Source organism: Pagrus pagrus (assembly GCF_965226575.1).
Source record: "Pagrus pagrus genome assembly, chromosome: 18".
NCBI classification, from domain to species: domain Eukaryota; kingdom Metazoa; phylum Chordata; class Actinopteri; order Spariformes; family Sparidae; genus Pagrus; species Pagrus pagrus.
The window spans coordinates 4,022,891-4,036,884 of record NC_140202.1 but is presented as its reverse complement, the minus strand read 5'-3'; the positions used below and the strand labels follow the sequence as shown (position 1 = coordinate 4,036,884).

The following is a 13,994-nucleotide window of genomic DNA, read 5'->3' as shown; positions in this document are numbered from 1 at the left end:
TGTCGAGGGATGAAAACACATGTTAGTTTGTCACGTTAGTGTCACTCTTGTTACAATCCAGCTGTCAACACAACAAACTGTGACGAGACAGGCAAAGTTAGCGAACTCTTTAAATGAGGGTAATATCTGGATTGTACAGAAGCAGAGCATTTCTGCAGTTACAGAAAACCCGTTGTATAACACAATCATGTATTTGCATGCTGCCCCTGGTACCGCTGGAGGCAGCTTACCATATTTAACTACAAGGGAAACATTTCAGGCTCATCATGGTGAGTTATATTTTAAAAAATTGGCAGACCGCCTTTGCACCGAGTTGTATTTATCTGTAGGTTCTACCAGGCATCTCACATCTCTCCTGCTTTTCAGTTTACTTATTATGGCACCAGATCACAGGACAGGACATTTTACGCAACAATCCAGGTCATAAACTGAACAAAGAGCAAAGCATGGGAATTAAAAATCTCTTGCCCACCCAACATTATCCACAGTATTTGTGATGGCTTTTTTAGAACACTTGTCCTTTTCACAGTGTGATTACATTCTTCAATGGTCTGACTTACAGCATAATCCTGTTTGAATCTCAATAAAACTATTTGACAATTTCAAGTCCATGTGTCTGTGTATACAGGGCCTGGGACTTACACACACAACATATACGTTTCATACATGAGGAAGTGGAAAACATCAAGTCAGGTCAGCCCAAGCAACAGCTAAAGAATACAGACTGAGTGAATTTGGGCGTCTCCTTGTGCCTTACTGCTGGCGTGTTGGGACATCTTTTTGCTGAGGGCATTTTACCTCATGAATTCTGGAGGTGGAAAGCCCCGTAGGCCTTCCTTCTCTAAAAAAAATGCAGGTGCCGAACTCTGCATCACCCTGGCTGCTTCTTCAATTTAGAAAAGATTATTCCTCTCCCTCATTTCACACCATTTGATGCATTAACCTTGTTTTGTTCTGCATAAACTTATTCTTCCCCCCATCTCCAAATATCCCCCTATACTCCTCAGTTTGCATGTTACAGTAGTTAAACCTCGTATATTTGACCTCCTTGATATTTCTACATGCACTCAACCTGATTCTTCTTTCTTTCCAGCTTCAGACTCCATCTTGTGCATTCTGATCTCAGTAATATGCAGGTGTAACATTTCAGAACAAAGAAGAAGATTCATATTAATTCCACAAAGTATTCCAGCTGTGATATTTTTCAATAAAATAGGATTTGGATAATTGAAAAGTATTTTTGCTTAAAAATGTTCTTGTCCTTTTTTAAATTAAGCCATTTTTACTCGCTGACTACACTATACAGAAAGTGTTTGACCACAATTAATTATGCTGACACTATATATGCTGACAATTGCGTCAATACTTATGTTGCCCAAAGTGTTGAAATAAATAAATCTGACAAAAACAAACAAATAATCATAAATAAATGAAACTGAAATTCATGAATGAACCAAGAAACTGTGCATTATTATAAAATGTTCATTACAATGTACAAAATGTTGATTATTTAATTATAGACATTTATATTTGAAAATTCCCTTTATCAAAAGTCAATTTTTGTTTCATACCAGCATTTTCTAAAGGACAGGTTGTCACTATAGACCGAATCACTGTGATGTCCAGCAGACAACAGTCACTTCCGGTTAGACAGCTGGCAAATTGATTTGCATTGTGGAGACAAGAGGAATCGGCTAACTTGTTTATTTATGTTGTCATTTTCATCTGTAACTGCTAGTTTTGATTAAACTCAAGCTTTCATTTTCTTCAGTCTGTGGTCCAACAGGTAAGTTAGGTCTCTAAACAAACGCTCGTAGAAATGATATTATTAAAGAGATATGGTATGTAAGCTAATGCGTAATTCATGGTTTTTCTTCACAGAAGTTATTGTATAAATTGTGATAAGTTCTAATCATGAGTGGAGTTTTTTGGTTACTATCAAACCACCTTTCAGGCCACCACATGCTTCCAGCCTCCCAGCAGGCTCGACAACTGTCGGTTACTTATATACCTCATGTTGGCTGCGGTCAACCAATAAGAAAGATTTGTGTCTTTTCTATCTTTAGAATCTCAACATTAATGTAGGAACTCTGATATATCAGCCAGACTGCTGCCAGTGCTGGTGTTTTACTTTGATGCTTAGGACTAAACCAGGCCTACAGGCACAGACTGACTGCTGTCACCTGGTTGGCAGGTAGCATGTGCAGCAGAGGTGAGTTTTGTGTAGGCCCTACAACCGTATAGGAGTATATGGTCGTACAGTAGTGAAATGGGTTTAATATTAATTTAGTGTATATCAAACATGAAATTGAAATTGTGCTTTGACTGGCCATTAGGTCTCAGTGAATGCTGCTGGAAGACAACAGCTGACTGCAGTCATCCTCACTTCTTTCATGTTGTCAGATGTTCTTATATTATTGGTGTAAAATATGAATGAAATTAATTAATCAAACAATATTCACTTCTAACCAGACTGGACTGGAATACCTGTTTACTAAGAAGTGTCTTCTCAGGGATGTTTTCTAATTGGGGATAAAAGACTAATCCACTGAATGCAAAAGAGCTTCTGCAAACCTTTCTGATAATTTAACAGTTTAATGAGCTCAAAACACATTCTACATCATGTACACAATTTGGAAATGCCAGGAACGTGCACAGAGTTCCTGTAATTACCTGTTCCAATCTTTGTGCTGAATCAAAGCAAAGTTTTACATTTGTGGCCCAAGGTCTTTCTTTTTCTTCCCCAAAACGTTATCCCTCCCTGTGTCCTGCTCTCAGCTTTCCTCCTCGTGTCCCCTCATCTCTCCTTCCTTTCAAACTTCTCCCCATGTCCCCTTCTCGACAGGTCTGCTGAAGGAGATTCTCTCACAATGCCACTGTCTCAGAGCCTCAGTGTCTCCTCCACAAATAGGCCTCAGTAACTAATCCTTCCTGCTCTGGTTTCAGACGGGACCAGATAACCCCCCCCAACACCATCAGACCCCTCCTCTGTAGCTTCGGTCTCTTCTTGCACCCCGATCGCCTCCCCCTTCCCTCACACATTGACTTTGGAAAGCTCATTTCTCAACTTTGATATAGGTTACAGTGAAAAGACGTCCTGTTTCTCTTTGATGGCTCTGTCAGCTGCCGTGGCAGGAAGTAAACAGGTGAGAACAACAAGATAAAACCATGAAAAACATTTTAACATTTGGTAGCAGCACAGCATTTGTGTAACACTGTGAAGTACAGACTTCATAGCTGAGGAGGCAGATTCTGTAAAGAGGAAAACATAAACCGGTGGGCTTACCTTTGAGTAATCCAGTTGGTTTCTCTGAGTTTTTGCCTTGCCGAGAACAGAGAAAAGATGATTAGCAGTGGAATTACCCAAGTTTAAAAGTTGCCTTGACACTAGTGTCAAAATGTTTTATTGACTTTTAAACAGGTACAATAATATGAAATTGAAGACCTTAAAATCATTTAATTTTGGTTAATCAACTTAACATCTAAACTACACTAAGGAGAAATAACCTGAACTTGTCAAGACAAGAACTCCTGACAAAATCCTTCAATTAGATCCTGCTAAATCAGTACGTCACATTCATGCAATACGTGATTTTTCCTCAAGATGCAAGGTTTTAATGAAATGAAGAATTGAGAGAGGTGCATCCAGATAAAAATGAATACATAAACTAACAAATCAAGTGGTTTTTGAGGTTGCACCATCCATTCACTACAAACCCTCTTCTGACAGATTTAATTTGACATATTTTCAAGGCCAATATATCCTAAAAACCCAGGTTGTTGCACTGAGTAAACTCAATACGACATCTTGGTGGCGGCTCATAATTCAAATAACTTCACATAGGTCATCACAGCAATAAGTAATTAAGGAAGTGAACCAAACAAGATGTTTTTACACAAGAGTCTGTAGCCATGTTGGCTGTTGTCTTTAGGCACAGCAGCACTTGGAGCTGATGTTTAGCAGGTGTAATGTAACCATCTTAATTTATCATGTTAGCATGCTAACATTTTCTAATCAACAGTAAATGAGATTGGTTGGTTGGTAATAAACCAAAATGTTGGGGAAAAAATGAAAAATCTGACTTGATAATGGAGCTAGAAGAAAAGCTAGGGGATCACCAAAGTGATTACAGTTCATCCTGAGAGGGACGTGATTATCTGTAGCAAATTTTATGTCGATCCACCCCATACTTGCTGAGACATTTAAAACCAAACATGCCTCATGGTGGTGCCTGAGGAATAGAACATTTCATGACAATCCATCCAGTAGTTGTTGAGATATTTCCGTTTGGACAGACTGCCAGACTGCCAGAAGTCTCTGAGACTTCACTAGTTCAGCTAAGACATCTGTTCATTTTTTATGCATGTAACATGGACAGAATTATAAGTGACTGAAAGACTCCATTAAAAAAGGAACAACAACAAAAAAAGCAAAACAAAATGAATGTAGCTGCTGCAGTGATGTCATTAACCAAGCGTACCTGTTGCAGCAGTTTAAGCCATCTTTCCGTGCCAACAATCTGACGGTGGAAAACCACCGGGGCGGCGCTCAAACAGAACGTCACTGGCTCCCCCACGCTGCTCTTCACAAACGGCTGGAGGTCAGAGTTCAGCTACAGAAGGGAGAGCACATTTGTCAATCAGGCATCGATCAGGCTGAGATTCTACTTTGAAACCAATTAGACAGACCCAGTGGTGAAAATATAAACAGGTGAGTGTGCATTCAGCCTACCTACATGCTGAGTGACCCTGTTAATGAGCAGCATGAAACACACAGCTAGCCTGATGAGGATGGTTCTCCTTCAAAGACCTCATTTCTGTTTCCACCCATGCTGAGATTCCCTGTAGCTGCTGAGGCCTGCAGACAGGCAGCTACAGGGAGCCACAGCAGGAGCGCAGCACTGAGAGTGGGACCATTATGAATTACTTTGAGGCTAGCACCAAGATGATTCAGCTGAACCTTGAAAAATGTTTCAGCATCTGCATTATGTGCGGCATTAACATACCAATTTTAGCTTGGTGCAAGTCAGCCTCCCTTCTTTTTCCGCCATCCCACATTTTTATGTTTGTCTCAGATGTGAGAATATGAAGACACTTAAATTTAATGCACTGACAGGAAAGTATCCAAAAAATATGTACCCTCATGTCCTCATTATTTGTTTCAGCTACAGTGTGAAGTGTTTTCTTCAAAAGACATAATAATATTGTTAAACTTAAAAAAGGCCAATTATTCACCCAGGCAGAAAAGGACAATATCTGTACTGCTCCTTACTGTAGATCAGTGGGACAAGTAAAAAAAAAAAAATAAAAAATAAAAATAATAAAAAAACAAGAAGAAAGAAAGAGTATGGTGGCCAGGAGAGAAAGAGTCTCAGTACAGACACAGACAAATCTTTAGCACCATATTGGGCCGAATATAAGGCAATATCTTTCTGGAAATTACATTTGAAAAAGTGTTATTATATTCAAAGACCTTCTACAGAGTGTTGCATTATGGGTTGCTCATAGCCTTAATGTTGCTCGGCTAGTGAGTTTGTTCATAAAAGTGTTTAGTTAGCCTACAGGAGTTTCTGATGTCTTGTATTACATGTTTTGCCACCACAGAGTCAAATCGTGTCTCGACATTTCACTCCAAAAAACGGGGACCACATCAAGGGACTGCATCCTCTGTCAGGCAGCTAATTTGTTTCATAATGTGTGAGGGCTGATCAAACGACCCCACAACTGTCATGAAGCTTTGATGTAAAATTGTTGTTCGTGACAAGTTTTTCAAATGATCTCCACCCACTTAAACCCAGTGACAAGAGCAAGTACAGGAACACAAATGGATAAATGTTTCATGTAAAATGACCAAAGCAGGCCTAATATATATTATTATCTCATTACTCATGGCTTGAAGACATCTTTATCAGCAGTCAGCTTCTTACTATGACATCCAACTGCCATTACCTCAACAAGTAGCCCACTGGTGGTGCACCTGACCTTCATTGATTTATCCTTCAAAGACTGACTTCCCTGGCTGTGTGGTGGGAGGGTTGCTCAGATTAGACTTACCTTGTGCCCTAGCGAAAGGTGCTTCCCGTACTTATACGCCAATCTTTGGGACTCCTTGTCGTGATTGGCGAGCTCCATCGCAGCTTGACAGCTCTTGGCCAGCAGTGCCCCGTGGGACAGGAACGCCTGCTCCTCCCATGTCGCCACGTCGATGCCATTGGTGAGACTTTTCTCCTGTAGAGCAAACAGAGGCCGAGACACCATGGGCCTGAGCTCTCACTGTACAGTTTCAAACTTCCGACAGAGAACCTGAATCCAAACAAGCCCTCCTTGCTCTGTGATTTCAGATTTCACTGTGTAACCGATTGTGCACTGGAGAGTAACAGCAATTCAACAGTATTTCCCACAAGCTCTACAGTAATTTGGAACCGAGGAAAGCTGGGAGAGGGACGCCAAGCCAGCGCAGGAATAACAGTCCCACAGCTCTGCAAACACTTTTAATATGTTCTTATGCCAACAAATGAGTCCAACCTAAAACATTATTAACATCAAAGGTATAACAAGGTCAAATAGAACATCTCTGCACAGATGTAGGCATTGTTGGAGTTTGATCTGGATAATAATATAATAAATCACTAATAATAAAAGATGTTGAGCCATCCTCAAGCGTTTGTTACTCAAACAGTAAATAGTGCGTTTATTAGGGACAATTAACAGCTGTCAATCATTTTTGAATGCCTGATCTAAAGAGAAAAAAAGGTGTGATATTTAAGGTTTACTGCAGTCATTCTACTGTTCCCTGCTACTAGCCACAACATGGTTCTCATCTTACTGCCTTCTTATATTTATCTTTAAATAAAATTTAATCAATTTCACACCCTCAGCGTTGGGCCACTTTTCCCCGTGTTATCACAATTTGACATTCCAGTACCTTGGGGTATGGTGTATATGCAATTGACTCACAATGAACATAGGAACAGCCAGTGCAACGGTCAGGCTCATTCATGTTTATGACAAGAATCAAGCTCTTTGGCACAGAGGAAGAATATATATCATGCTTTGGATACACAGACAATACATACTGTAGTTAGGAGGATCAGTTCATTGTTGGTTCTGGTTGTTTCATATACAGACCATGACAAAAATACTGAATATCACTAGCCTTTTTGCTTTTAATTACCATTTCATATAAAATGTTTTATACAAAGAATTTACCTTTCCCTCTATTTATATTCTCAAGTCATCAACTCTTTCATCACTCAAAAGTTGGTTTCAAATTAACTGCAGGATATTTTATTTCGTTGTGTCTGATGTACTCTGCCAACACTTCTCACAGGTTGTTTAGCTCTACTGCCCCACATCAAAGTTAGACAATAGAAGGGAAATAGACACTTTACCTCATTATTATTGTGATTCTCATAGTAGAGTCCTTGAACTACATCGCCGATGGCACTTGAGATCAGTTCAACGACCTGTCAAACAGAAACACAAAAACCATGACACAATTGGGTTAAAATTAAAATTTTTGGGCATTATGAGGAAATCCAAGTTTCATATTCATACACCATCCTCTGTAATCTGCTGAATGGAGAAAAGAGAATGTTAAATAACAGGTTTCATCTGCACAACAGTCAACATGTCCATCAACAGCCACAAGTGCTGTCGAAGTGTCCTTGGACTGGGGCACTGAACCGATAACCTACACCCTCATTATAAATCACTCTGACTAACAGCATCGATTAAACCCCTCAAACGCAGATGTAAATGAGGTTGATCAAAACTGACACGCTTCTCAGTTCGTCCGTGACATGTGTAATTAAAAACCACAATTTCCCCTGATTGAAGCACGAGCTAACAGCGCTCTCGTCTGAACAGCTGGTTTGGTGAATAAATCAGAGGTGAGAGGAGGGTCGGGAAACCAGGTGAACTGCTGTAAACTCAGCTGCTCATTATCAGGCCGTGGAGGAGCTCCTGTTGATTTCATGAAGCAGATCGCCTTCATTCATTATACTTTGTATTTATAGAGGAGTCCAGTCGACACAGACAGGATCAGGTGTCTGTCCTGTCTGAGGGGCTGAAATCGAGCTAAAAGGCAGATGGTGAGAAATCACACAGTGTCCAGAGAGCAGAAGGGTTAACATCGTTTTGGAGTCATGATCTGACTTCGGAGGACCACTTTGCTCTCCTTTTTCTACCCAAATTCTATGAAGATTCATTTTATTTGTGCCTTTGAACATTGCAGCCTTATTAAATTGATCTGTTCATAATTTAAGGATCTATATAATTGTGGTTTTCTGTCAGCGTATCACAAAAAGATGGAAGAGAAAATGAAAATTGGAAAATGACAAAGAACCACTTCCTATATCTCCAGGCTGTAGACTCTTTTCAGCAAAAGTTGATCTATATAATCTACAGGAAAAATGCACTGATTTTGGGAAACTGGCATTAAAGAATATTTAATTCTTCCCCCCTTAAAAAGGGACAACGACTCAAAGGAAAAGCTAATAACTGTCACATCCTGCTTTGTTGAGGTCTGAGTACTTTGTTTAAGACTGCAGTTGCCCATTTCCTCTTACAGGGGGCATGCATGACTACATTTCAGCTTACAGAAACATGACTGGTCCCTTATCAGCCACCAGAGGAGACACTGCATCTTTTCAAATGATTATTCAAAGTCTGGATCTAATGAATGAGTAAAAATCTGAAGCTGATCTTTCTGTCCTTCATTCACAGCCACCCAGAACAGCATGGACGGAGGAGTGGGGGCCACGCCTGTACAGTTCAGATGAATGAGGTTAAATTTAGAGCTCCTTCAGCCCATCCCAGACATCCTTGGTTCATCAGAAAAGTCTGGTGACGCTGGCTGCTCCGTCAGCCTCGCAGTGCCCTTTGGGTAACTGAATCCACCGGGGGAAAATATTGAGGAAACCCGAGCTTCGCCCACAGACCTGGAAGGACAATGTGCCTACAGTATTACCAGATGTGGTGTCTCTGCCTGCCTTGGGAAGTGGGGGCCGGTGGGGGTCTTTTTTTGGAAAGTATCAGATAAGCTCTCCCCCTGCCTCCCCCTTACTCCATTCCCAAATCCAGCCAGATCGTGTTTTGCCGACAGGTCTGCGAGGGGGGAGAAACCGGAGCCCCACAGTGAGATTACTTTACAGTTTATACAAGTAGCGGCATAGGTTTCCTCTCAAGGCCACGACACATAATCTCCATCGCTCTCACTGCCTTAAAAGAAAAATGAAGGCTGGTTTATAAGGAAAAACTTTGAAAGCTGCAGAACTACTCATCTGTCACCCTGTGTATTATAAAGATTTGGTATAATGGCCACACACTAGAGAGACGATCCACTGTTTAGCATACTGACAGCCAGACTGCCCTCAGATTAACACACTTTAAAGGTGCTACAGAGTTATAAATACCAGACAATTAGCAGAAAGAAACTCATTTACAGCCTTTATTGCATTTGCCTTGGGGTATTTCTAGGTTTGAATCTGCAACAATCTATTTGTGTGCCTATTATTCATCCTTAGGAGCTAAACTAGGTTGGATGCAGGGTTTAAAGGGCCACTTCACCAGATTTACACATCAAGTTCAATTTACTCATCACGAGGAGTACAAGTCAGCCTGTGCAAAATGTTGTATAATGTCTTCTGTGACTCTCCAGGAACATTGAAAAGATATTTGGAAATAATAATACTGATGATGTCATCTTGGGGGACAAGGAAAGATGCATTCCAGTTGTATCATGGGAAATGTAGGATCGAGTGTTTTTGGAACTTGACCATTGACTGTACAAAATGTTGGACAGAGCTTTCCAGTCTGAAAAGTGAAGCCATTACCGAAACACGATGAACCTGCAATCTCCCAGATGGGGGCGACTCCGCTGGTTTCAAAAAGAAGTCTGACTGTATGTAAGTTTATGAGAAATGACCCTATATCTCACTTGATTTTCTACTTCAGTAAACAGTTTCCTAATAAGTTTATGTTCTCGATCTCTAGGTTCGAGTCTTCTTCAATCCAGCATGATCTTCATTTTGTCAATTATGGTCCCATTTAGAGTTAAATAGACAATAAAGCAGGATATGCTCTAGGGTCCGGCTACTTGTGAATTACAAGTTGCTACTATGGTTTGTCCTTGTATTCTCAGTCAGATCCAGTTAGGGTATCCTCCTCAGCTCCACCCTCTCTTTTGTAATACGGTCACTTCCGGCTCCATAGAACCAAAATGGTGACGGGCGTAATGTCAAAGTTGAGGCTTCAAAAACAGTATAGTACAATACACAACTATATACCATGTAGCTCTCAGCAGATTCCAGACTTTATTCCTATGCTGCATAGAGTATGTTTGATCTCTACAATGCTTAATTTTTACAGAATGTACCAGTCATGGAGAGTTAGTCTTCTTATTTCTGAAAATAGACGCCAAGGCTGATGCTAATGATGTATAGAATTAGCCACACCCATGGCCACACCTTTTTGACTTACTTGTAATGCTCACTTGTAAGTTTTACCGCACACAGACACACACAGTTATATAAATGTAATCCGCATTGATTTAAGTAGGTAATCATGATAAACAAAGAGTCATCAACTCAACGTCCCCTTATTTTGGTTTTCTGGAGCTTTTAACCATCTCACACCATCTTTCCCTGCTGGTATTGTCATGAAAATGTTGTTGATCTGAGTGCACGGACATCTTTTTCATTTTGGCTCAAAAGTTTAGTTGGACAATTTATTCAGTCAGCTAATAAAGACTATATTATGCAGTGTAAAGCTCCAGAACAAGCAAATAGGTGGACCTTAAGTTGTTTTGTCTCCTACTGTTTTCAAGAAAAGGATTTCTTGAGGTTGATATATCTGGCAGAATTAACCTAGAGTCTTCCTAATTTAAAACATTTAAATGTTTCTTGAGATAAAATCCAACATACACATTATTTTCTGCCATCCGTACCAGGAAAAGTGTGACATATTTGGTACAGATTCAATAACAAACCAGGTCAAAAGTCACCATGAACTAACAAAAAGGAGGTGGAGTGGACTAGATCTTGGTAAGCTATCATTCCACCAGTTTAAAAAACAAATCCCATTCCTGTAACTTTATCTCAACATGATGGACTCTTCATTCCTGTTTGCAATAATCTAATTTCCCTCCTGTCCATAAACCAGCGAAGAACAGCTTCATGAAAACACAGCTGTACATGAGCATCGGTGCATACTGTGGTTTGCCCTCGGTTCATTTTGTTTTGCTAACCTTTTCAAACATGAGTAACTGCTGGCTATCGGATGTCCATCTCCTTATTACCCTTAAAAATGTCCACTTTGCGGACGTTTCCTGTGGTTGCCTCAGATTACATTCACACTCCTTAAAAACAGCATTGCAGCTCCGTTATAGGAGAAAAAGACTAATAATGTCATGCACCGTCACCTGAGTCTGACATTTTTCTCACCTTGATAATGAACCACACTAAAGGAACAGATGCTCCAAAACTTCAACTGAACTGATGCTAACTTGTTTAGTGTAATGCACACTTAAAGTGATTAAATCATCATTAGCTCAGGTCATCAGCAGATCTGCCATCATTTACTTCTCAGTGTGTTTTTCATCTTCCAGGGAAACAACAATATCAATTCCATTACTGTAATTTGTAGCTTAGCCACACAGCATTAATTATCTCTCATAGTAATGCTGCAAATCCCAATGAAAGCCAATTAGCACTGTAAAGGAAACGCCACACCTTCAGAATTATCTTTAAACAAAATGTTGCTTCGTAATAACCCCTGCTATGTTTCCCACACAAGAAGCAGCACCATGGATACCACTTACATCATATTTTAAGAGCTCCTCTCTTGGCTGCCATAGAGCAGACATGAAACCAGACTGAGTGTGCTGAATAAGAAGCTTCAGGGAAGGCGATAAGGGCTGGTCCGGCTGATGGCACGAGGGGAGAAACGGTTATTTTGATCCACTCAGGCAACCGCATTCTGACAGAGCAGCGTGGTGACAGCATCTGTCAGCGAGGAGTTACCACGCTAGGTCCTAGATATGATCTGTGGTGCACTTACAAGACCACCACCACACACACGTCCAAAACTGATAACTCAATAAGAAGGATTCCCAAGGGGGACGTGTCTATGGTGTCTCCTGATCAGATTCTCTACCATAAGAAGCAGGCTGAACGCCATCAAATGTCAGAGCTTGAGTTTAAGTAATCGAGGGTCCTTGTATGAGATTCTGTAAATGTATCAGATCGTGAGACCTTCCACATGCTGCAAAGACCCGTGTCTGAGAGGTATTTGGGGAAAATCCTTTTCCAGATGAGGAGTGATTTGTTTTATATAACCAGAGTGAAACACACTAAAGATGAACTGAACACTGAGTATTAGGATGATATTTACCATGGCTGAAGACAAAAAAAAGAAGAAAAAAAGGGCCACCTACAGAAATTGCATGTACCATAACATGATAATCTCATAGTACCACCTAAACCATTGGTTCCCAAATTTGCGTTGTCTACTCGAACAGGTTCAACTCACCAGTTCACAAGAAAAGCAGAAAAAACATATTGATTTGTAATGTCTGATTTCAAGGGGAGATCAATTTGTTTTGTTTTGCCCGAACCAATCAGAAGAATTACCTATCCATCACACTAATGTGTCCATTGACATGGAAGCTGTGGTAGTAGTTACTAGGATTAGTTAACACTAAGCTGTGGTGTGGAGATGTTTTGGTAAACAATCAAAAGTTCTGTTGTTCAAAAGTGTAAAAGCACTGTGATGAAACCCATCGCTTTTATAGCTTTTATTTTGGCATTATGGCCGTTGCCATCTTGGCAGCAGTGACCATATTTGGACAAGAGGGTGGAGCTGGGGAAGATATCCTGATTCGATCTGATTGAGGATCCAAGGACATGCCGCTGTTTTATCATCCATTTTACTCTCAATAGGACCATAATTGACAAAATGATCATGCTTTATTGAAGAAGACTAGAAACTAGTGATTGAGACCATAAACTCTCATGACTCTCTGTTTACTGAGGTAATGAATCAAGTGAGAAGTAAGGTCATCTTCTCATAAACTTACATACAATCAGACTTCTTTTTGAAACCAGTGGAGTCGCCCCCTGCCGGCCCTTAGAGAGGCTTAGGTTACTTTCACACTAGTGTAATTTTTCCAACTCCAGAAAGCTGTCCATATTTTATATGGTCAATGGCTGTTGCATTGCATCTCTCCTTGGGGTCTAACATACGTTACATACATTTCCCTGCTCATAAAACATTTACGAAGCCAATTTTTTTTTTCAAATATTTAAAATGGTGCCTTGTTTAATTCTATGCATGTATGCTTGACGCATTGTTCTTCCCAGCCTTTGTTGGCACATTGCTCTGTTTGATGATGCCTGACAACTGCCAACCTTTGATCAGCTGAACAGCATGAAATTGGAATTTGGATCACACTGCCCACGTGTGTGCACAACAGAAACAAACCTAGCACCCACTAGTAAAACAATGCTCCATAGCACTACTAGAGATCGTAAAACTCCACAGGTTACCTCTAATGTTCTATCATTTGGATTTTAGAGTCGTTATTTCTGTAGGTCTACTTAGATAAACTGTGTCAATGTCATCCACAGCTGTTGCCATTTTCATCATTCTTGGTAGGTAGCTAACAAGCTACGTAGGAAAATGACTTCCCAGTATCAGTCTGATAACTGTTTCTCTGGCAGAAACAGCCACCAGAGTGCGTCAATTTCATCCATGCCAATTTTCTGTCACTATTTCTCATTATTGTTGCTAGTTTGGCATGGAGGGAAATGACATCCCCAGAATCAATCTGGCATATTGAGTACTTAATGCATAATTGTTTCTCTAACTGGAAGAGACAGCCATCGCTGGGAACAACTCCAGACCTACAGTATTTGAGCTGCTGAACAAATATGTGGTGATGAATGTAGAGGCCTTAAACCAAGCAAATTGTGTGGATCATCTCTGCCTGGGGC

The 13,994-nt window shown here is 40.4% G+C and overlaps 1 protein-coding gene across 2 annotated transcripts in view; it reads right to left on the bottom strand.

The window, feature by feature from the left end:
• pdss2 (prenyl (decaprenyl) diphosphate synthase, subunit 2) overlaps positions 1–13,994 on the bottom strand; it is a 29,412-nt gene that overhangs the window by 407 nt on the left and 15,011 nt on the right. The window contains exons 4-8 of one of the 2 annotated variants that reach the window (XM_084381970.1): positions 7,392–7,466; positions 6,055–6,228; positions 4,482–4,613; positions 3,287–3,322; positions 8–3,123 (exon numbers count right to left, since the gene is read on the bottom strand). In XM_084381970.1, the coding sequence (XP_084238096.1) occupies positions 3,064–3,123; positions 3,287–3,322; positions 4,482–4,613; positions 6,055–6,228; positions 7,392–7,466 (477 nt within the window). In that variant the 3' untranslated portion in view covers positions 8–3,063. Of the gene's footprint in view, positions 1–7; positions 3,124–3,286; positions 3,323–4,481; positions 4,614–6,054; positions 6,229–7,391; positions 7,467–13,994 lie in introns of those variants that run through there. The other variant, XM_084381969.1, reaches the window with a different exon arrangement.